This window comes from Schistocerca piceifrons, chromosome 2 (genome assembly GCF_021461385.2).
Source record: "Schistocerca piceifrons isolate TAMUIC-IGC-003096 chromosome 2, iqSchPice1.1, whole genome shotgun sequence".
Classification (NCBI taxonomy): domain Eukaryota; kingdom Metazoa; phylum Arthropoda; class Insecta; order Orthoptera; family Acrididae; genus Schistocerca; species Schistocerca piceifrons.
The window spans coordinates 564,997,039-565,019,738 of NC_060139.1; the positions used below are offsets into that span (position 1 = coordinate 564,997,039).

General features: G+C 37.9%; 2 protein-coding genes across 3 annotated transcripts in view; one reads left to right on the forward strand and one right to left on the reverse strand.

The window, feature by feature from the left end:
* The window catches only part of LOC124774423 (phospholipid scramblase 1), a 161,423-nt gene extending 142,075 nt beyond the window's left edge, over nt 1-19,348 (reverse strand). The window contains exons 1-2 of one of the 2 annotated variants that reach the window (XM_047249480.1): nt 18,430-18,448; nt 6,476-6,539 (exon numbers count right to left, since the gene is read on the reverse strand). In XM_047249480.1, coding sequence (XP_047105436.1) covers nt 6,476-6,524 — 49 coding nt within the window. In that variant the 5' untranslated portion in view covers nt 6,525-6,539; nt 18,430-18,448. Of the gene's footprint in view, nt 1-6,475; nt 6,540-18,429; nt 18,449-19,255 lie in introns of those variants that run through there. The other variant, XM_047249479.1, reaches the window with a different exon arrangement.
* Nucleotides 19,349-19,530: 182 nt separating this feature from the next.
* Nucleotides 19,531-20,445, forward strand: LOC124774887 (ras-related protein Rap-2c). Its single transcript, XM_047249541.1, has one exon. The coding sequence runs from the start codon at nt 19,708-19,710 to the stop codon at nt 20,251-20,253; it is 546 nt and encodes a 181-aa protein (XP_047105497.1). The 5' UTR covers nt 19,531-19,707; the 3' UTR covers nt 20,254-20,445.
* Nucleotides 20,446-22,700: the final 2,255 nt, after the last annotated feature.

The window sequence follows — 22,700 nt, forward strand, 5'->3', positions numbered from 1 at the left end:
ATTGAAATTGTGTTACACAACAGAAGCCTTCTTACTTAAAATGCATACCAAAATTAAATACATTTAAAGTGAAGCTGAAATAGTTCTTGCTTGACCACTGCATCTAGTCTGTTTCTGAATTTCTGGAGCATCATAAGTAAACTGATTTACCAAATCTCATTTCCTGACTTGTCCTATATCATATACAGGGTGTTACAAAAAGGTACGGCAAAACTCTCAGGAAACATTCCTCACACACAAATAAAGAAAATATGTTGTGTGGACATGTGTCCAGAAATGCTTGATTTCCATGTTAGAGCTCATTTTAGTTTCATCATTCCAACGTGATCAAATTGTAAATTTTCACAATCAACATGTGTGGGCTGACGAGAATCCGCACGCAATTGTGCAATCACATCATCAACACAAATTTTATGTGAACATTTGGGCAGGCATTGTTGGTGATGTCTTGATTGGGCCCCATGTTCTTCCACCTATGCTCAATGGAGCACGTTATCATGATTTCACACTCTACCTGTGCTGCTAGAACATGTGCCTTTACAAGTACGACACAACATGTGGTTCATGCACGATAGAGATCCTGCACATTTCAGTCGAAATGTTCGTATGCTTCTCAACAACAGATTCGGTGACTGATGGATTGGTAGAGGCGGACCAATCCCATGGCCTCCACGCTCTCCTGACCTCAACCCTCTTGACTTTCATTTATGGGGCATTTGAAAGATCTTGTCTACGCAACCCCGGTACCAAATGTAGAGACTCTTCATGCTCGTATTGTGGACGGCTGTGATATAATACGCCGTTCTCCAGGGCTGCATCAGTGCATCAGGGATTCCATGCGACGGAGGGTGGATGCATGTAACCTCACTAACGGAGGACATTTTGAACATTTCCTGTAACAAAGTGTTTGAAGTCACGCTGGTACGTTCTGTGTGTTTCCATTCCATGATTAATGTGATTTGAAGAGAAGTAATAAAATGAGCTCTAACATGGAAAGTAAGCATTTCCGGACACATGTCCACGTAACATATTTTCTTTATTTGTGTGTGAGGAATGTTTCCTGAAAGTTTGGCCGTACCTTTTTATAACACCCTGTATACAACAATATGCTGGTACTAAAAATTATTTACCGGAAAAAAAGCAACAGTTCCAATAAAACAAGGAGTACCCCAAGACTCTGTTCTTGAACCTTTCCTGTTCAATTTTTTTTTTCAAATTGTATAAACCTACGAATGTAGTTAATCAGACAACAACAGAAGGAACCATGTATAGTCTTAACATCATTAGAAATGAAAAAAACACAGTTAAACTGCTTGGACTGGTGATTAACCAAAAACTCTAGGGTAGAACACATGAACTATCTCAGCAGGAAACTAGCTTGGGTACTTTTTCATTGTAGAAATGGAAGTTCAATGAGGACAAATAGTTGTTACTCTTCTCAGTTTTTGCTTTCTTCCATTCCCAGCTGCAGTACAGAATATCACTGCAGTGTTATCCTGGTGTATTTCTCCAGAAACTAGATATACTTTCAGATGCCTGAAGAAAGCAGTCTGATGCACATTACAATTAGCATGCAGAGAGTCCTACAGAAAATAATTTAAATGCCTTTGTATAATGACAGCCCCCAGCTTGTAAAGTACAAAGTGCTTCTTCAGCTTCACTACTGTGAAACAAATCTCTTCTACTAAACACATGCTCACTGCTCTTCAAGTGTGCATGGTACACTGAAGAGCCAAAGAAACTGGTGCGCCTGCCGAATATCGTGTAGGGGCCCTGCGAGCATGTAGAAGTGTTGCAACACGACATGGCATGGACTCGACTAATGTCTGAAGTAGTGCTGGAGGGAACTGACACCATGAATCCTGCAGGCCTGTCTATGAATCTGTAAAAGTATGAGAGGCTGGAGATCTCTTCCGAACCACATGTAGCAAGGCATCTCAGGTATGCTCAATGATGTTCGTGTCTTGCGGGTTTGGTGGCCAGCAGAAGTATTTAAACTCAGAAGTGTGGTCCTGGAGGAACTCATAGCAATTCTGGACGTGTGGGGTGTCACATTGTCCAGCTGGAATTGCCAAAGTCCATTAGAATGCACAATGGACATGAGTGGATGCAGGTGATCAAACAGGATGCTTACGTATGTGTCACTTGTCAGAGTCGTATCGAGATGTACCAGGGGTCCCATATCACTCTAACTGCACACGCCCGTCCCATTACAGAGCCTCCACCAGCTTGAATAGTCCCCTGCTGATATGCAGGGTCCGTGGACTCTTGAGGTTGTCTCCATACCCGTACACATCCATCTGCTTGATACAATTTGAAACAAGACTCGTCCAACCTGGCAACATGTTTCCAGTCATCAACAGTCCAATGTTGGTGGTGACAGGCCCTGGCAAGGTGTAAAGCTGTGTGTCGTGCAGTCATAAAGGCTACAAGAGTGGGCCTTCGGCTCCAAAAACCCATAAAAATGATGTTTTGTTGAATGGTTTGCATGCTGACACTTGTTGATGGTCCAGCAATGAAATCCACAGCAATTTGTGGAAGGGTTGCACTTCTGTCACACAGAGTGATTCTCTTCAGTCGACGTTGGTTCCATTCTTGCAGGTTTTTCAGCTGCAGCGATGTCAGAGATTTCATGTTTTACTGGATTCCTGATATTCATGGTACACTTGTGAAATGATCGTACAGGAAAATCCGCACTTCATCACTACCTCGGAGATGCTGTGTCCATCGCTCTTGTGCTGACTACATCATCGTGTTCAAACTCACTTAAACCTGAGAGCCTGCCATTGTAGCAGCAGTAACTGATCTAACAACTGCACCAGACGCTTTTTGTCTAATATAGGCATTGCTGATCGCGTATTCTACCTCTTTACATATCTGTGTATTTGAATAGGCAGGCCTATTCCAGTTTCTTTGGTGCTTCAATATAAGTCAGACAAAATTTATAGAAATTTAAAATATGGTGTGATATTCATGCATACTACACCAGAAACAGTTTAATTTGTTGCTGTTGCCTTCTTTAAGATCTACTATGATCAATAATAACTGTAAGTGCTTAAGTATAAAATTGTTCATAAAGTTAGCATACTTAGATCATTAAGTACCATTAACTAAATATAATGGAATTTTCAAAACTTGCCCAAAATAAAATGAATTTGATTCAGTTCAATAATTCTTAGAAACTAATCATTAAAATATATGTTTTTCTTATGTAATAATATAAATCATCTTTTAGTTGCTAAGCAAGCTCCTTACTTTCTGTACCATTTACGTAACTAATCATTGTGTAAAACTTGACCACACTGTATGCCTTTATGAATTTTTCTGTATGAAAACTACTAAAAAGACAAATGAAGCTTCTGAGTCATTGGATTGAGTTGTACACAGAGACGGGCTGCACTCCATCCAGGTGCCAGTTGTGGTGAAGGAGGGGTGGAGGATGGGGCAAAGGCTGAGCACTTGATCAGTCATCACTTAGTTAATGTTAATTTGTACTCACAGCTACTAACTTATTAATTTTATTTTACACATAAACATGGGCAACAGATCATTTTATATGAGTAAGATATTTCTATGCACTTGTGACTACATGTTTAATTGGGCCCACCTTTAAAATGAATTTACATTAATGACATCGTGAATGCTAAAGTGTGGAACATAGGTTTTCTGTAAATATTTTTATTTGAAAAATTTAATGACTAACTATGTGTTTTAGTGTTGTATGCACGAAAATAAAAGAAGATTCTACAAAAGTGGTGTGTGCAATTCCTGAAAAAAGTTTATATAGCAATGTATTTTTGAATACTATGTCTAGATTAGCTAATCAACCTAATTTTCAAGATCACCTGAGTGTGCTAAGGTAATGGTAACACCTGGCCAATGGATAGCCTAAGGCCATCTCTACTTGTGCAGATGTTGCATGAACCACCCCTAAAGAGATTAAAAAATTCACTGGATTGCAACTTTTTGATCAATCAATGACTTGGGATGTATTTCCTTATTTTGAGAATGTGTCGTTTGATAGAATGCTAATCCATTTTTTGGAGAACAACTTATTAACTGCCTCTCAGTTTGATTTTCATACAGAATTTTCCATAGAGCAACTACCATTTGACCTCACAAATGAAGCCCTGCCAGAGCTAAAGAAGAAAAAAATATCCTGCCAGTAATTGTGATTTGGCAAAGCCTTTCACTTTGTGCATCATAAAATTCTATTTGGCAAACTGAAATGTTATGGCATTAGTGGTGTACCACTTGCATGGGTGTAATCCTCCCTACGTAGTAGAAAGCAGTCTGTCTCAGTATCACAGGCATGAAACTAACCTCAGGGTGGGGAACATTACATATGGGATCTCACATGGATTGGTACTGGGACCATTTCTTAACCTATATAACCAATATTTCAATGGCTTTAGATAGCAGATCAGAACACAAGCACACTAATCAAGTATCATAACTCAAACTTTTATTGCCCAATTGATAGCAGAACAGGCCAACGCCTGGATCACAGCAAAAAAATTGAAGTTTTAGTCTCACAAAGACTTATACTATATGATATTGTACATGCAAATATGACCTAGTACCGAAAGTAGACACTAATAATGGTCATACACTAAATGAAACACACTCTGTCAAGATCCTTGGGACCCAACAACTTAAAATGCAGTCAGTATGTAGACAACTAATCCAGGAGTTCGATTCAGCGTGTTTTGTCCTTAGAAGCGTCACTCAGTGCCTTAAAACAATCATGCATATTTTGTATTAACCAGTGGAATTATCACCTGAGGCAATGCAGCATAAGCAAATCAACTATGAGGGTATGCTGAAAAGTAATGCCTCCGAATTTTTCATGTGAAAACTCTTAATGTTTTTTTAAATAAAACTAACTTTACTAACGTTTTATATCTTTATTCTTTGTCTACATATTTGCAGCCCTCTGCCTCTAGATGGTTCTGAGTTGTAGTGCGTAACGTGGCGGTGCGTCACATAACAATATTGGTACGTGAGAAGCAGCATGCTGTAACAACATTTTTAATGCAAAGAGTTCATCCACACATGGAGCACCCTCTCCTGCTGCATGACAATGCCAGTCCACACATGAGTGCTGCGACATCTGCAACACATTGATGCCTTGGATTCAACATCATCGATAATCTTTCACACAGTCCTGATTTGGCCCCATTCAATTTTCATCTGTTTCCAAAACTTAAAGAAAATATTTGAGAACTTCACTTTGATAGTGATGAAGCAGTACAAGTAGAGGTGAGATTATGGCTCTATGAAGAAGTCATACATTCTACACTAATGGTATCAACAAAATGGTCTCTTGTTGGGAGAAAAGTGTTTGTCACCATGGGACTATGTTGAGAAATAAATATGTAGAACATTAATAATGTTTTATTTAAAGAGATTTAAGAGTCATCACACAAAATATCTGGAGGCTTTTCTTTTCAACATACCCTCATATTTATTTAATAGAACTGAACAGTAACAACTTTGTGCAAAGAGGATTGCCCTCATCTTGCAGAATCCTTTTTAAGATTTTTTGAATTCTTACACTCAGTTCTCAGTAGATTTACTCCTTGATGGTTATTGCTGCTGACAATAAAAATGTACATCTACTGTGCTGTGAACTACAAAATCACAATAGAAGACATAAAAATAATTTTCATGTAAGCTCTGCTTCCCATTCTAGGGTTCTGATATGAGTTATGTACTCTGGTGTAAAGGTACCTCCTCTAATCTAACACGAAGCAAGAAAATAGGAACCCAGCCTTGCTCAAGAGAAAAATAAAAACATGATTAGCCCCTCTTTCTGTTGCCTACATGGCAAGCAGCAATATTTGCTGTAAATCTGCATGACTAATAGTGATGTACTGTAACTATGACCAATAATTACAGACACAATAGTGTTCTTTGGAAAAAAAGGCACATACACAGAGAATATCACGCTACTAATAGGAGATAAACAGGAGCTTATTTCAATGTAGCAGCTTTCTTTTTAATTTATTTCATTAAATTTAGCTGACATGAGAATGAAAGTGTGAGGCAGTATAGTGACAGTTCATTGTTAACGTAGTTAAAAGATCATGTTTGTACGCCTTTTGTTGATGAACATCTTTAATCATTCTTCACCCCTAAAAGTGCTACTCCTTGATGAGATCTAGACAGTATGAGGGAATGAGGGAGTGAATGTTGAATGCGTGATTAAACTGAACATGGAAGATATGAAAGAATTCCCATAAATGAAGTGAAGTTCATATACAGTCAAATTTAAGTTTCTGAGGACTGGTATTAAATATTTTAATTAATCTCTTACCTATATAAATTTCTTACACAACTAGTATGAATTCAGTAGCAGAATAAAATTTGGTAAGTTGTTTAACCTCTACTACATCACTCAGAAATAAGAAACCCAGATAAGAAGGAGTACATCTAAATAGTCTTAGCATAAGGAATAGTTATTTAGTCATACCAGAGTATGGTGGTGGATAACCAGGTTGTCCACTAGGTTGATATGACATGTCTGCTTCCTGCTCCTGCACAAAGAATAAGAACACCTGAATATTAAGTTAGTCACTGATCAGAGTGAAGAGAATGAGACCATCATAACCAACAGTACACAGGTACCCAATGTATTTAACAATCACGTCTTAAGTGTAGGAGAAAAAATTGGTGAGAATAGTTCAAAAGAAAAAGCCAGGCAGTACACAGAGGAGGCACTTTTGAAAAATTTTAGTCAGATTAAGTTTCATCTGACAACCTCTTGTGAAATAAGGAAAATTATTAAATTTTTGAAAAATAAATGTTCTGTTGGAGTAGATGACATCTCTAACAAGTTATTAAAACAATGAGAAGCAATTACAGCTGATGTTTTCAGTCACATATGTAATGCATCACTGACTCAGGATATTTTTCCAGACAGATTAAAATATGCCATTGTCAAGCCTCTCTACAAAAAGGGGGAAACCACAGATGTCAATAATTACCAGCCAGTATCCTTACTTACAGAATTTTCAAAAATCTTTGAGAAAGTAATGTACTCAGGAGTGTTTAGTCATGTCAACAGTAATGAGATACTTAGTAAATCACAGTTCGGATTTCAGAAATGCTGTTCCACTGATACAGATATATACAATTTCACTGTTCATATAATAGAGTCTTTAAATAGTAAAATGTCACCAGTAGGAATATTCTGTGACTTATCCAAAGCATTTGATTGTGTGAACCATGACATTATGTTCGAGAAATTACAATTCTATGGTAAAAATGGAACAGCATAAGAGTGGTTTAAGTCATATCTACAGAACAGGAAGCAAAAAGTCTCTTTATATGCTTCAAGTGATTTAAAGGAGTTTGCCACTTCATCTAACTGGGGTGAAATTACATTAGGTGTTCCACAAGGTCCGATCATGGGTCCCCTCCTGTTCTTGATATATGTGAAGGACCTCCCTTCTTATGTGAAACAAGATGCTGAACTGACACTCTTTGCTGATGATACAAGCAAAATTATTAATCCAGTAAAAGAAAGTCTAATAGAAAATGATACAAATAAGGTCTTTGGAAAAGTTATTAATTGGTTTTCTGCGAATGGGCTTGCTCTGATCTTTGAAGAAACACAGTACATCCAATTTTCTGCTGCAAAAAGTATAATTCCTTCAATAAACATAACACATCAAAAGAAGTCAGTAGCCCGGGTAGAGCATGCTAAGTTTTTAAGTGTACATATAGATGAGAATCTTAATTGGAAAAGTCATTTTTGGATATCCTAAAGCGACTAGGTTAAGCAACTTTTGCAATCAGAATAATTGCCAATTTTGAGGATGTAGAAATTAGTAAGCTAACATACTTTGCATACTTCCACTCTCTGATGTCATACAGAATAATATTCTGGGGCAACTCAACACTTAGGCAAAAGGTATTCACTGCTCAAAAGAAAGTAGTTAGAATAATTTGTGGGGTCATAGTCTCACATCTTGTAGGCATGTGTTTAAAAGGTTAGGCATTCTTACAACTGCTTCACAGTACATTTACTCAATAATGAAATTTTTTCTCAACAACATGGACCAGTTTAAAATAATCAGCGACATTCATGATTACAATACCCGAAAAAAAGAAAGACCTACACTATCCTTTACTTAACCTATCTTTGGCACATAAAGGGGGAAAATAGGCTTCTATAAAACTTTTTGATAAATTACCAGATGAAATAAAATGTCTGACAGACAGCAGTAATAGTTTCAAAAACAAATTGTAATCATACCTCCTTGACAACTGCTTCTATACCATAGATCAATTCTTGAATATGAGTAAATAAATCTGGAGACATAACATATGCATTTTGTGCCATTTAAGAGAATGGGATAGATAATAGAAATATTTAGGTTTAACACTATAATGTAAGAAAAAAAAAAAAACACAACCTTGTTTCCTGTGTGCATTTCTTGTGCATTTGACATGTTCCACATCTTAATGGATTTCCCGTGCTATTGATCAATGGAACATATAACTAACTAACTCAGCAGTGGTTTAGAGATTACATGTTATGATACTTTTGAATATCCAATCTTGAAAATTTTTGGCTGGAATGGTACTTTTAGTGATAAACTAATTTAATGACACATTAAGTGTATTTTCTTTTATGTATTAATTTACTGTCTCTCTCTTATCTTTGATTACATGGCCACACAACTTCTTATAATCCTCTTACTTATAGATGTGATGGGCTGCAACCTAATCTCTTCATATGGTGTTATCTGCTGAGAAAATTCTTTTCTGGTTGAGTTTGAAAATTATCTACTATAAATCTGTTTTTAATTCCTAATGTAATTTGAGCCGTATACCATCATAACTGATTCGACCTCTAAGGTGTTGTCACCTGGCTCGACTACTTACACTTGATACAAGAATTAGAAAAAAAATACTATTAACAAAACAACTAATATGGTGTAAGGGCAGCTTTAACATCCAATACAGCCAGAGCAAACCTGACTGGCAATCCACACAATTTTATGCCGTTCCTCTCACACATACAATTACAGTTCCTTCAAAAATATATATAACACAGCCCACAATGATATTCGAATCTACCAATGTGGGAGGACATGTTACTTCACCCTCTTGCTCATAATACCAGTCTTGAAGACTGTAAGCCATGTGAGTGGGCACATCTTCATCCGAATGTGATCCCTCATAACAATACCTGAACAACTGACTTTTGCACTTACCTTTCCTGTCTGTGTTGCAATAAAACTCACTTAAAATAATAACATGAATGCCTAACCTATTACAGAATCTCCATTATGGTTCAAAATTGGAGGAAAAGCAATCTAGCTTGTGCAATTCCCTAAAGTTTTTCATAAATACAAACTACATTGGGCTACAGCAGATGTATTGAAGCACATTGAACACTATCATTTAGCACCAGTTCCATTGCTCTCTGAAGTCTTTTACTTGCATTCACCTCTTCAGAAGTGTTATGTAAACAGCAGTTCTACTGCAATTGACTTTTTTGACTTTTTCATTGAGTTTATGTTCTTTACATGCAGAGCAAGGTCAGTGACATGGTACTGGTCTTCGTATATGATAGTAATATCCTGTCATTCTCCAGAGCTCAACATCTCACTCATGGGGGAGGGAGGGGGGCAGAGAGAACTAACTTGGTTTTCCAGATGAACCAAAAAGGTGACATGGAGACATGAATGTTTATTGTCCTAGAGTCACTAGCACGTGTCCATAGTATGTGAATTGCAAAACTATGCTTTACATTATGTCTGATGCAAATACTGTATGATCAAGTGCAATAGGTACCAACTGAATGAGGCAGTGCAGTTGTTAAGACACTGACTTCATTTTCAGAGGGATGGAGTTCTCTCAGTTTGACCACCCTGATTTGGGTTTTCGATGGTTTTTCTAAATAATTTCAGGCAAATACCACAATGGTTCCTCCAGCAAGGCAATAGATGATCACCTGTTCTAGCCTTCCAAAACACAAGTGTATATTCTGTGTGTATGAATATTGGAACTATTTATTTTCTTTGCATTGTGATGGATAAATCGCATATCATTATGAGATGTTCCTGGATGAATGAATACAGGAATAGGCAGTAACACTTCCACAAATGTTACACTACAACAGAAAAACTGGTGATGATGTGTATGCATTATAAATAAGACAGGAACAGGCTTCACAACTGGAGTGTTCATGTTATATCAACCAACCCTTCTATGCTTCAGGTGTATCCAGAATGTGCCATTGTACTCTGTGTTTTCTTTCTACAGAACATGAAGAAGGTAAATTTGATATGGGTTCAATCTAGCATAGCCACAGCCAGAAAGACCAGCAGACGCAGTTTTTTTCTAACTACAGAATTTATGGTTGGCTGGTTTGAGGGATGGGATCAAACAGTGAGGACATCAGTCCCATCAGAATGGGGAAGGATGGGGAAGGAAGTCAGCCGTTCCCGTTCAGAGGAATCATCCTGACATTTGCTTGAAGTGATTTAGGGAAATCACGGAAAACCTAAACCAGAATGGTCGGATGCGGTTTGAAACGTTGTCCTCCCGAATGCGAGAATTTATTTTTCATGTGCTTCTGCAAAGAAGTGACTGACTGCAACATTGCTGGTTTAGAGTGACAATCATGGTATGCAGCTATAAATGCTCTGCACTTGTAGAAGTTTCTGTAGAATTTGCAGTTCCAACAAATGGAATAAAAATTCTCTAAATAACTGTCTACGGTCATGTTTAATGCTCACACTGGCTACAACATTCACATCAGGGCACCCAGAACACTACTTGCTGTCAGAGAATGCATGATATAGGTATGCAGAATGAGCCTAAACTCAACCACCACCATTCAAGACTTCAGCTACATTGTATGCTAACTTATTCAATGTTTCTGCAGGAATTTTAGTGCATTTCCCCTGTGTGAGTTTACTCTGGAGAGTTGTAAGAACTGAGGAGTAACACAGCAGTAAAATCCAGATTACACCCAGCGACTCACTGGGGTGGTGTTATGTTACTTGTGGTGCAGACGAAAACTGATTATTCTGATAGATAGTGACTACACTGATTGTTTATGGATGCAGACGGAATTGCCCACTGTCTGTAAACAGCTAGAATCTGTGTTGGACACGGTTGACAGGCTTCAGACAGCTGCCTGGCCAGGCCTGCTGTGGCATTGCGGCACCTGAGATGAATGCCTCGGCACCTCTGGAGCCTGTAGTGTCACATGGGATTCTGATGTTTCAGTGCCCTCAGATGTGGACGTCCCGGCTAGTTGATACTTATCTAATAGTGAATGGCAAACAGTGGTGGGTTGTGAACGTCTGGACAGAAAGTGAAAGTGAGTACTGGCCGCACAGATGTTCCCATACACCTTAAAAATAGGTATTAGGTACTGTGACTGCCGAAAGTACATCTAAGCCAGCATGAGATGCTTCATCCATTGGGACTGAGGCCAAACTTGCTGAAAGATCCAGACAAGTACAGACTGTGGGATTGCTTACCATTGAGAGCTCCAAGATTAGATGGATGATGGGGCTCATTAGGAAAAAAACAAGTAGTTTGTGAAAGAAACCCAGCATCCACCCTGTTTGCTTGCTGAGGGATGAGGGCTGTCATGTCCAAGACAGAGCACGCTCTGCTGCAGTGTCATCAAGCATACTACGTGCACCCGGCTGCAAATCGTGTCTCGTGCAAGTATGAGTGACACCTGTCACCTGGGTTCAGAAGCTATCCTCGGGTCTTAGTGAAGAGAGCTAGCCTCATTGGGGGAGGTGGAGGGGGGGGGGGAGTAGGGGAAGCAGAGCTTGTATTTTGCAGCATTGTTTCCAGAACAGATCAGGCTCCTCTGGGATGGAGCAGAGTGGAAAGCTCAAATCAGATCTATAGTAGAATGAGGAACTACAAAATACGGTGTTCCTCAAGGCATGATCCATGGACCACTGATCATTTTAGTGTACATCAATGACCTATCGCCATCAGTAAACATTAAGGCAAATATAGTAATGTTTGCTGATGGTAAATTTATCTAGGTCAACGGTGTGTAACCCACAATGCAGATAACAACTAAAACAGTAACACAACAAGTATACAAATGGTTCACAGAAAGGCAGTTTCAGATAGGAAATAACAAGCTACAAGCTCTTGGAATAGATATTAACACATAAATGCCCAATTCTTTAAGGAACCAAACTCCCATGTAAAAAACAGTTTCAAATGTCTGATTACTTTACAAATTAGTTATTGTTTTAATACTCGATGTTAAGCACATACACGAGAAAAAGTTTGTAAAGGATTTGAAGTTATACTTAAAGTTTGTTTGGAGTTGCCATCTGCTCTTGTTATCAAACAATGAATGAATATAGTCTAGGTAATTTTTGCTCCATTTCCAGCAAAAGCTAGTTTTACATACCTCTCAATGTTTATGAAGTCATATCTCCTGAATTATGCATTGTACAATGATATAATTCTGCAGGTAAACTCAATGGTATATTTGGATATTGTGTGCAATTTGTGTTTTGAAATGAGATGGTGGTAAAGAAGTAATAACGTAAAAAATCATGTCTGATGCTGCATGAACAGCAAAAATGTAGTAAGCGATAAACTTTTTTCCTTCCATCATTTTGTGGGAGGGCATCAGTGGGAAAAAGTTTCACAAATATTTGAAATTATGTGTAAAATTTGTTGGAAGTCACAAAGTGCTCTCATTCTCAAATTAGGGATGAATCTGTAATACTTGTATTTTCTGTTAAACTTCTAACGTAAGGTTGTACCTCTTAATGAGTCAACAATGGCAGCATTTTACATTTTCTAAATTTTGTCAGTAATTACGCAAAACATCAAAAACCAAATTTTTGTTGCCCTGGAAGCTTTAGGCAGACAACCTACAACTGGTACCAGGTTCTGGGTCGTCACTTAGTAATATAGATGGTCATCAAATAAGTGAAACTTGTCATACAAGATTTCTAGGCATACCAATGGATAATAAATTAAGACTGAATGAACATACAGATCAGCTGTTCAAGAAACTGAAGTCAGCATGCTTTGCACTAAGAGCTGTTTTGCCATATGTCAACAGGTTGGTTGTCCGATTTGGCGGAAGGGACCAAACAGTGAAGTCATTGGTTCCTTCATGTTAGGAAAGGAGGGATAAAGAAGTCAGTCACGCCCTTTTTTAGGAACCACCCTGGCATTGGCCTGAAGTAATGTAGGAAAATGATGGAAAACCTAAATCAGGATGGCTAGATGTGGGTTTGAACCGGCATCCTCCCAAATGCGAGTCCAGTGTGCTAAACACTGCGCTACCTCACTTGGTATATGTTAACAGGTAAATAATAATGTTGTCAAATTTCGTATATTTCAGTTCTCTGATGTCATACGGTATGGTGTTCTGGGGGAAAGACTGTAACAGTGGGAAAAGTTTTTGAACTACGAACATGATCTGTAAGGTTGATCTATGGTGTAACAAACTGGATACCCTGTAAGCACAGACCCTTCGAATAGTGATACAAGTCAGGAAATTTACTCATTGATGATATCTGTAATCCAGAATAACAATCAGGCACAAGGCAGAAGCACAGCCTTCACAAAGGCTCACTAACTCTTAATATAGTGTAAAAAGGAGTTATCCAGCCAGGAATAAGAATTTACAATAAACTTTCACTGAATGTAACAGAGGAGACTGACAACCTCATATATTCAAGAGGAATAATTCCTCGTAAAGCATACTATATATATTTTAAGTGGATTTCTAGAGCTATAACTTTAGTAAAAGACGTATTGTGTTATGAATGACGAATGACATTAATAGTCTATGCTAACGTATGTACTGGGTTGGAATGTAAGTTTTTAGCTTTTTCCCATAAGTTTAACAAACACAACAAATACACATAACAGAGATTAAAGTCATCAGTAATATATTCTCCTTCACTATCTACAACAGTCTGCCAGTGCTGGGGTAGCTTTTGGATTCCGGGACTATAAAAATCATGTGGTTTCGAGGCAAAGAACTCATTGAGCCATGTTTGGAGGGCATTTTCACCCAGAAAGAAAGTTCCTTGAAGGTTATTTGATAGAGAGTGGAAAAGGTGAAAATCTGAGGGTGCAAGATGCGGTGAATAAGATGGCTGCGAATGACTTTCCTAGCCAATTCCTGTATAGCACTTTTTGTCAGTCTAATAGAATGCAGGAGGACATTATCGTGGAGTAGCATCACTTCAGTGATGGTTATACCTCAGGGGAGCAATTTGTAATACACCACACCACTGCTGTTCCATGAGATGCATAACTTTATCTTTTGTGGATGCACACAGGTCTTTGTACAGGGAGCTGCTACTTTTTTTGGCTTAACCATTACTTTCTTTTCCTTACGTTAGCAAAAGGACACCATTCCTCTTCACCACTAATGATATAGGATAGGAACAGTAAGTGTTGTTCATGAGCCAACTGATGACTAGCAAGTAGAGATTCACACATGGCCACCCACTCATTTTTGTGATTTTGGCTCAGAGCATGCAACTTTCTAACCTTCCCCGGGGCATGAAAATATCATATGATGGTGGAATAGTCACAGTTCATCACATCTGCCAGTTCTCGAGTCCATTGATGTTGGTCATTGTAGATTAATGCATTTAAGCAATCTTCATTAAACGCCGAAGGTCTTCCTGGATGTGGAGAATCACTAATGTAAATAGGTCCTGCTTAAAATGAGAAAACAATTTTCTTGCTATGCTCTGTCCAGTGGCATTATCCCCACACAGTGTGCCAATGTTTCTGGCTGCCTCTGCCGCTGTTGCCCCTCTATTGAACTCCAACAGAAGAATACACCGAAAAAGTCCCGATTTCTACATATGGTACTACATTTGCTAGCTTCCACAGCTTCATTCACTATCTCCAAACGTCAAAATGACAATAATAAGCTCAAATAGAAACAGTGAACAACAATTTAAAAAATGACAATTGATAAATAAACCCACAGCAACCGGAATTCCAACATGCACAAAAAAATGCTACAAACTTAATAATATTGTATACCTTATGCATAATGTTTTTTTTCTAGTATTTTTCTCCATGCAACACTTTATTCTTTGATTCATACAGTACAAGATATGTACAAAAAAAATTAAAATAACCAAATAAAAACTCAATCAACCATACCACTTGCTCCTCCATGCTCAGCATGTAAGCTGTGCAAGGTGCATCGTGTTCCCCTGTTCTTGTTGTGATTAATCCTGTGTTTGCAAGTGACCGACACAATATGATTAACATTTTTTAAAGTGGACTGTAGCAGCATCAAGGCTCTCATTCTGTGCACTTGATATATACATGACAATTAATGCCATTACATAAACCACAGTCTGCTTTTCCAGTTCATTGTTTATGTTGTTCACACTCCAAAGAATTACTAATCTTGTCTGATGCCAACACAAACTCAAAATAATATATATAGCATTGCTGGTGTACGAGATGGTTGTTGCTATGCCTGATAATAGGATCACAGTCAGAGAACTATGTAGTGAGACAAAAACAGCCAATAAGTGAGCAATAGGAAGACAGCCTATGCCACTGAGTACTGACCATTCTCAACACAAGTAAAATGACACATACCTCAAATATTTGTTTCTAGACATATGTTTATAAGACTTTTTCTTCTAGGTTAGATCAGGACTGTCTCCTGTAAAAATATGAGCCCTTTTACAACTCCCATTATAAATTATACACTCCACATGTCATCTATGAGGGAGATGTTAAGACAAATACCATTAATTAAATGTGATAGTCATAAAGTATCAATTCTCATCTTGAAGAAAATAGTGTGTTTGCAAGAACCTGCCAGCAGTCCTGGTGAACACTGAACTCCCCACATCACAGTACTGTAGCATACCAGGTGCAGCCCACTGGCAAAGTGGAGTATCATGTGGTAATCCATTTTCTGCATTTGAAGAGGAACAACAGCAACAATCTGTGCTGAGATGGTGAAAGTGTATAGCAATAGCATGTCATCAAATGATAAAGTGGCTTCCAGTGTTGTCAAATATGCCTGAATGATGATAAATGAAATGACAGATTATCTCTGAGGCTCTACTGCTCAAATACTTGTGTATCACAATCAAGGTAATAATGGCAAAAGTGAAAATCAGTTGCAGCTCAGCTTTCAACATCCAGCAAAACATACTGAGAATGACAAAGGTTATTACCCCCTCGATTCTGTGACTGCTCACACCAAGGGATCAGCGGAGATGTTGCAGTTGAGACAGACCAATCCAAATGACTCCTGTAGCCACCTAATCACCATGGATGAGAGCTGGGTGTGTCACTACAGCTCTTAGACCAAACAGTAAAGATAGTAGTGGGAACATTTGAATCCCCACAGTTGAAAAAGGTGAAGGCCCAACTACAATTGGCCAAATTGATGCTCAGTGCTTTTTGAGACTGGCATGCTATGGTGCTAAAATGTTGCGCTTGTAATGGGAAAACCACCACAGGAGCATACATAAACCTCCTGGTGAGGTCACAAGAGGCTGTCAAGAAAAAGCATCACAGGAAGCTGTGTATGGGATGTGTCTGCTACACCACAATGCTCATTCTACTCAGGACCAAATTTCAAATGGCTCTGAGCACTATGGGACATAACATCTGAGGTCATCAGTCCTAACTAACCTAAGAACATCACACACATCCATGCCCGAGGCAGGATTCGAACCGTAGCAGCAGTGATCAAAGCAGTCATGACAGCAATAAAAGATTGGTTCAGAAGTGGAATTAAAATTCAGGGTGAAAGAATATCAATGATGAACTTCACTGATGACATTGCTGTCTTCACTGGAAGTGATAAAGAATTACAGGTCCTCCTGAACCAAATGAACAGTCTACTAAGCACAGAATATGGATGAGAGCAAACAAAGAAAGATGAGGAGTAGCAGTATTGAGATTAGTGACAAAATTAACATCAAAATTTAAGACCACAGTTCTGTTACCTTGCAAGCAATATAAGAGTATGACAGATGGTGCCAGGAGGACATAAAAAACATATTAGCACAGACAAAGAGGACATTCCTAAGCAAAAGAAGTCTACTAGCATCAAATATCGGCCATAATTTGAGGAAGAAATTCCTAAGAATGTGCACAGAATGCATGTGGAAAGTATTGAGAAGAAGGGATATGATGACAGGATGAGTGTTTAGATATCAGAGAATAGCTTTCATGGAAGTAGCAGGAGCTATAGAGGGTATGGAAAGACCCCGATTGGAATATATCCAACAAAAAATTGAAGATGTTGGGTGCAAGTCCTACTGCTGAGATGAAGAAATTGGCACAGGAGAGGAAGTTGTGCAGGTTGAATCAAACCAGTCACATGGCTGAAAAAAAAAGAGGGCACTGAATAAACTGTATTTTGTCTGCATTTAGAAAGAGTATATGTGGATCAAACCACTTTAGCACATCACCACAGACAGTATTTACAGTTACTTCAAGATTATTGTCAACTGTTAACATAATGGTATTAACGCCAGCAAAAAGTGTAAAATGAGTCTCTACACTGGTACACATTTGAAGGGTCATCAATGAAGTTGAGGACCAAGTGTAGAGACCTGTGTCACTCCACAACTGACAGTGTTCAATTTAGAAGGTACAAACAATCCATTTATGATATTACACGAAACCTTCTGCTTTTTGTTATTCAGGTAGTATTTAATCCACATCCTTGCAGATCTACCTCACTGTTCAATTTGAATTTCTGCTTGACTATCTATAATTGCATTGCAGAATTAAATCATTTCTCAAACAGCATATGACATTCTGGTACGCCATATTCCCCACTGTTTGTTCTTCACATGTAACTTTTCTATACTCTGCTAAACTCACAACAAAAACATAACAAATGGGTGAGTGTCACAATGGTGGTGGTCATACAGTTTGCTTAACATACGTTTGCAATGAATGCCCCGAAATAACCACAGCCACATATGAAGCTGTTTATAGGGTAAGCATGATTCATTAACCCAAACAATGAAAACCATCTAGTTCTCAATTTGGAAAGAAACTGATAAAATACTGAACACTACACACATCATTTCTGCACTGTTATGCATTTACGAAACATTTCTTCATGTAATCAAACATATCTTTTTGTAGTATAGATGCCTTAGACAGACATTATAGATTTATTTTTTATTTTATTACATTCACACCATGAAAGGACATCTTAATGTTTCAGAATAAAAAAGCTGCTTGACACTTTACTTTAAAGAAACTCAGCACCACTATTTGTATGCCCAACATGTGTAATACTTCACATACTCACAAGAAGAGACTAAGATATGTGGGGCACAAAGGTAGAATTCATATCACACAGGATATTTTTTAAACCAACTTTAAATCACATACAAGGGCTCTAGTGCTGTATGTAGTAGCATACAGACTTACGCATGACAGTCTTTCGTGTCAGTAAGATTGAGTTTTCACACGAGAAGAAAAGTCTGAGTAACAGTTTCCACACGAAATGCAACGATAAAAATTTTTAGTAACAACAGATTGCCTTTTTCACAAATGGTGAAAATTTACTCATGGTGAACTACTGTTATTTAAAAATTCTTTCTTGGAATAGTTTGGGCGTCAATAATTATTCACGTTTATGACGACAATCTCTAGGTGAACAGAGTAGGTCCGTAATATTTCATATTTGACACTGTGTAAATATAATTACAATAGTACAATGAACTATATTAATTTGCACGCTTTCTTAGTTGATATCAATCTGCGAACTTGATCGTATTTATTTAACTTTGTGTAAGCTTAGAGGATCTATGCAAATGTTGGTTCGCTCGTTAATATTCTTTTTACGAAGCTGCTTCAGACAAGTGCTACACTATGTCAAGGAGGGAGTAAAGCAATACTTTTCACAAGCGAATGGAAATATGCACAACTCTAACTCTAGACGTTGGTTTGATAACGAGAAAAAAATCTCTAGACTTAGCTCTTCCTAGATTACATGTTGACGCAACCTGTACGCTACGATATTATGTTCTACACACACAAAGTTACACTAAGCAGGAAAACGGTAAGCCGCATACGCTAATGTTACTGGGAGTGTCATCTGCTACAGAAAGAAAAGCAAACAGAGATTGACGAATCTGATATTAATTATAACATAATACAATAAATGATTAGACAATTGCAGAAAGCGTTATAATAAGTATGTGGAAATTAATTATTACTTGGGAGCCAAAGGGCGAAATAAATACTTTCCTACCTTTACAAACAAATCGCAGACACCTCCGTATCTTTCTGCTTATTATGATGATGCAATCCGCACTGTACACGGTCACGTGACAATACGTCACAGTCACAGTATTTCACTTTCTACATTTGCCACTAGAGTACTCTGATGTTTACTATGTGAAGCGGTGGCGATCTATGAATCGTCATATCCGCTCTAACAGTTACTGAATTCACCGCTAGAGACCGCTAGGTGTCATCCAATGTGCGCGTTGACTGTCGAAAGTCCACAAGCGGCGCTGCATTGTGCTGCAAAAATCAGTCTTGTAAGATGGCGACAGGAGTGAAGAGCTAAGTGTGCGATGGCTCGTGTTCCTGGTGGCTTAAATTCTTTTCGAGTGTTATTAGCGTTTCAGTGAGAGATTTTGGTCAGTAGTGTGCAGTTTTCAATTTGTGTGAGGAATATCTGACCGTGAAAGAACCGAAATGCGCGAGTTCAAAGTTGTCGTCCTCGGTTCGGGCGGGGTTGGCAAAAGTGCTCTCACCGTCCAGTTCGTGTCTGGTTGTTTCATGGAAAAATATGATCCTACGATTGAAGATTTCTACAGGAAGGAAATAGAAGTCGACAATTCGCCGTGTGTACTGGAAATTCTGGATACAGCCGGTACAGAACAGTTCGCGAGTATGCGCGACCTGTACATCAAGAATGGACAAGGGTTTGTTGTGGTGTATAGCCTGACAAACCATCAAACGTTCCAAGACATCAAAACAATGAAGGACTTGATCACTCGCGTTAAAGGGACAGAAAAAGTACCGATATTACTGGTAGGAAATAAGGTAGACCTCGAGCACCAGAGGGAGGTAGCGACGAGTGAAGGTAGTGGTTTAGCGCAGATGTGGGGATGCCCATTTGTGGAAGCAAGTGCCAAAAACAGGACAAATGTCAATGAAATGTTTGCCGAAATAGTCAGGCAAATGAATTTCAGCCCCGAAAAAGAAAAGAAGAGCTACTGCTGCTGCACTGTTCTGTAAGGAACGTCATATCGACTGACGATATATGGTGTGTACAGAATTGTAAAGTGATGCAGAATTACGATTAGGGCCTACATCGCATTTGAAACTGGTATTGTTCCACTTGACTGGCCAACTTTTTAGATCGTTGTCGTTGTTTTTGGTGTGTATTACATACGTGTATTTCCTTAGAAATTAAATCAGTGTTTCCCATGTTTTCCTTTGATTTGTAAATTTATGCCTTTTAGACATTGTACAGAAGCTCTATGTTTGCTCTCTGCGGGACTGTAGTAAGGGTTATGCAGATATTACAAAAAGATTATCGCTTATTTTGAAAATACCCGCAGTGTATTAAGGTAGAAACTACATTTCTTTAGCAGCCTAAATGTGTGTAAGCAGTCTACTGTTAATCTGCTGTAAATTATGCAACTTGATTCCAATGCAAAACGTTGGTTTTTGATACAAAGATGACGCTCTGTGTTTCAACCTGCACTTCCTATGTGTCTGGTGGTATCCATTCTTGCGAATGTAGCAGGTTCCGCAAGTGCTGCTTCAAAACCCAGTTGGCCACAATTTTTAGGTGTGCAGTATTTCACTCCATTGTACTCTACACTGTGGAAGTTTCAGTAAGTGTGCACAGATCCGCTGCACGAGCAGTCACATTGAAATATTTTCTATTTAATTTTTATATAGTCATATTTCATTCACTGAATTTTATTGAGGTGATTCACTACATCGATTCAGCCTGGCCTAATCAGTGTCAGTCACTGTGCCACATTTGATGGTGCTGCACGATTATCAGTGCACACCAATCTAACGTCCTACATTTTTATAGTTGGTGCTGAATTTTACATATAATTTGATACTTTAAGCACGTACCCGTTGTGTACAGACAGCATATTTAGTGAGAGCAGAGTTGTTTGTATAACTATGGTGCCGAGTCTTAGCTTTTAGACTGTTATCCTTTGATGTGAATAATAATTTGGAACTTCCTTGTTCATAAAACTGGTTGTATATGCAATTTTTGCATTTATCTTGAATCGTTCTTTTCTACAGTAGGCTGTTAGTTTCTGCGAGGATGTCATCTCTGTTTAGTGACAGAACCATAAAGTATGGTACTTGTTCATAGATATATCAAAAACGATTCAGTATGTACCTACATTCGGATTTAAATTAAATTTTGAGCCATCATATGTACTTAGTGGTTAAAAGCGAAACTTCTTTTTTTTCTATGTGTGGGAGTGCACTGAAATCATGTTTAACTTGTGATATTTACCGTGAATGTAAATACAAGAGTGAAGTGAGGACATAATTAATGGCTGGTATTGTAAAACATATATCTATCTATTCACAGTTACTATAGCAAACAAAGTCCTACTTGTGCGAACAGAATGGTAGGAGGTTATAATGTGTAAAAAAGAAAAAAAAATCAGGTTGGGTCCACTTTCGAAAGTGCTTTGTTATTTTTGTCTGCGTATATATTCCTAAAGTGTTGCACGTTTTGTATATAATATGAAAGTAGACAGCAGAACAATTTGTTGAAAATGCCCTGACTTTTTATGCGTGATTATTTATTAATTTGTAACCTCCTTTGCACTGCAGCCACATACAGTGAATCCGTCTGATTTTGTAGGTATACAAGGAAAGGGTTGTACCATATCAGATTTTGAATATGAAATGATTTTTAAAATTTAGAACTAAATAAATCATTTTTACTTTCTTGTGGGAGGTGCAATTTGTAATGGGCTTTATGTGAGCCAGTTAATGCAGTTGAGGGTGGGAAAGACTGGTCTGATACTGAAAACACAGCAGTGATGTAACTTGAATTGTTGTAGCTCTTTACTGCTGTAGTGCAGCACTAGAAGTGTTGTTTGTATGTACATATTGATTGAGCTAGTCAGATTTTTAGGTTTTGCATTGAATTGTGATATTGGGTTAATTTATAAATAAGTCTTGATGAAGGAAAATGATTGAAGTCTTTTCCTACTTGCTACCAAAGAGAACTGAACTAATATTAGTATAATGTTGCATTACATACTTTAAAAGGTTTCTACAATATTATGTTGCTGAGTTATAATAATTTATTTGTTAATGTTAGGATTTCATTGTATATATATATTTTTTATTGCCAGATCTTTATGTAATGCAGTGTCAGTTGAATAATTGAGTGTAGTTAGCTTCTCCCCTTTGCTGCTGTTTCACATGTTAAGAGCTGTTCATGAGAAAATACTACAAACAGGGTGATGTCACTAATTAACTAATTGTTTTTGTTCTGATCTTCTAGATCAAAAACTTTTACCACAGTGTTGAGTTCTTGTAACTAAACCTCTTCCAAGCTGTCTACGCCTGGTGGCCAAACATGGGGACATGTGGATTTATGTAGCTTATTAATGAATCTCTAATTTGTTTTGTGTTAGTAGAGTTTTATCTGCAAAAGAGTGAAGGAATGGTCTGTATACTCTATAGTT

Coding starts and splice junctions, on each gene's coding strand:
- LOC124774887 (XM_047249541.1), top strand. CDS start 19,708: ATGCGCGAGTTCAAAGTTGTCGTCCTCGGTTCGGGCGGGGTTGGCAAA.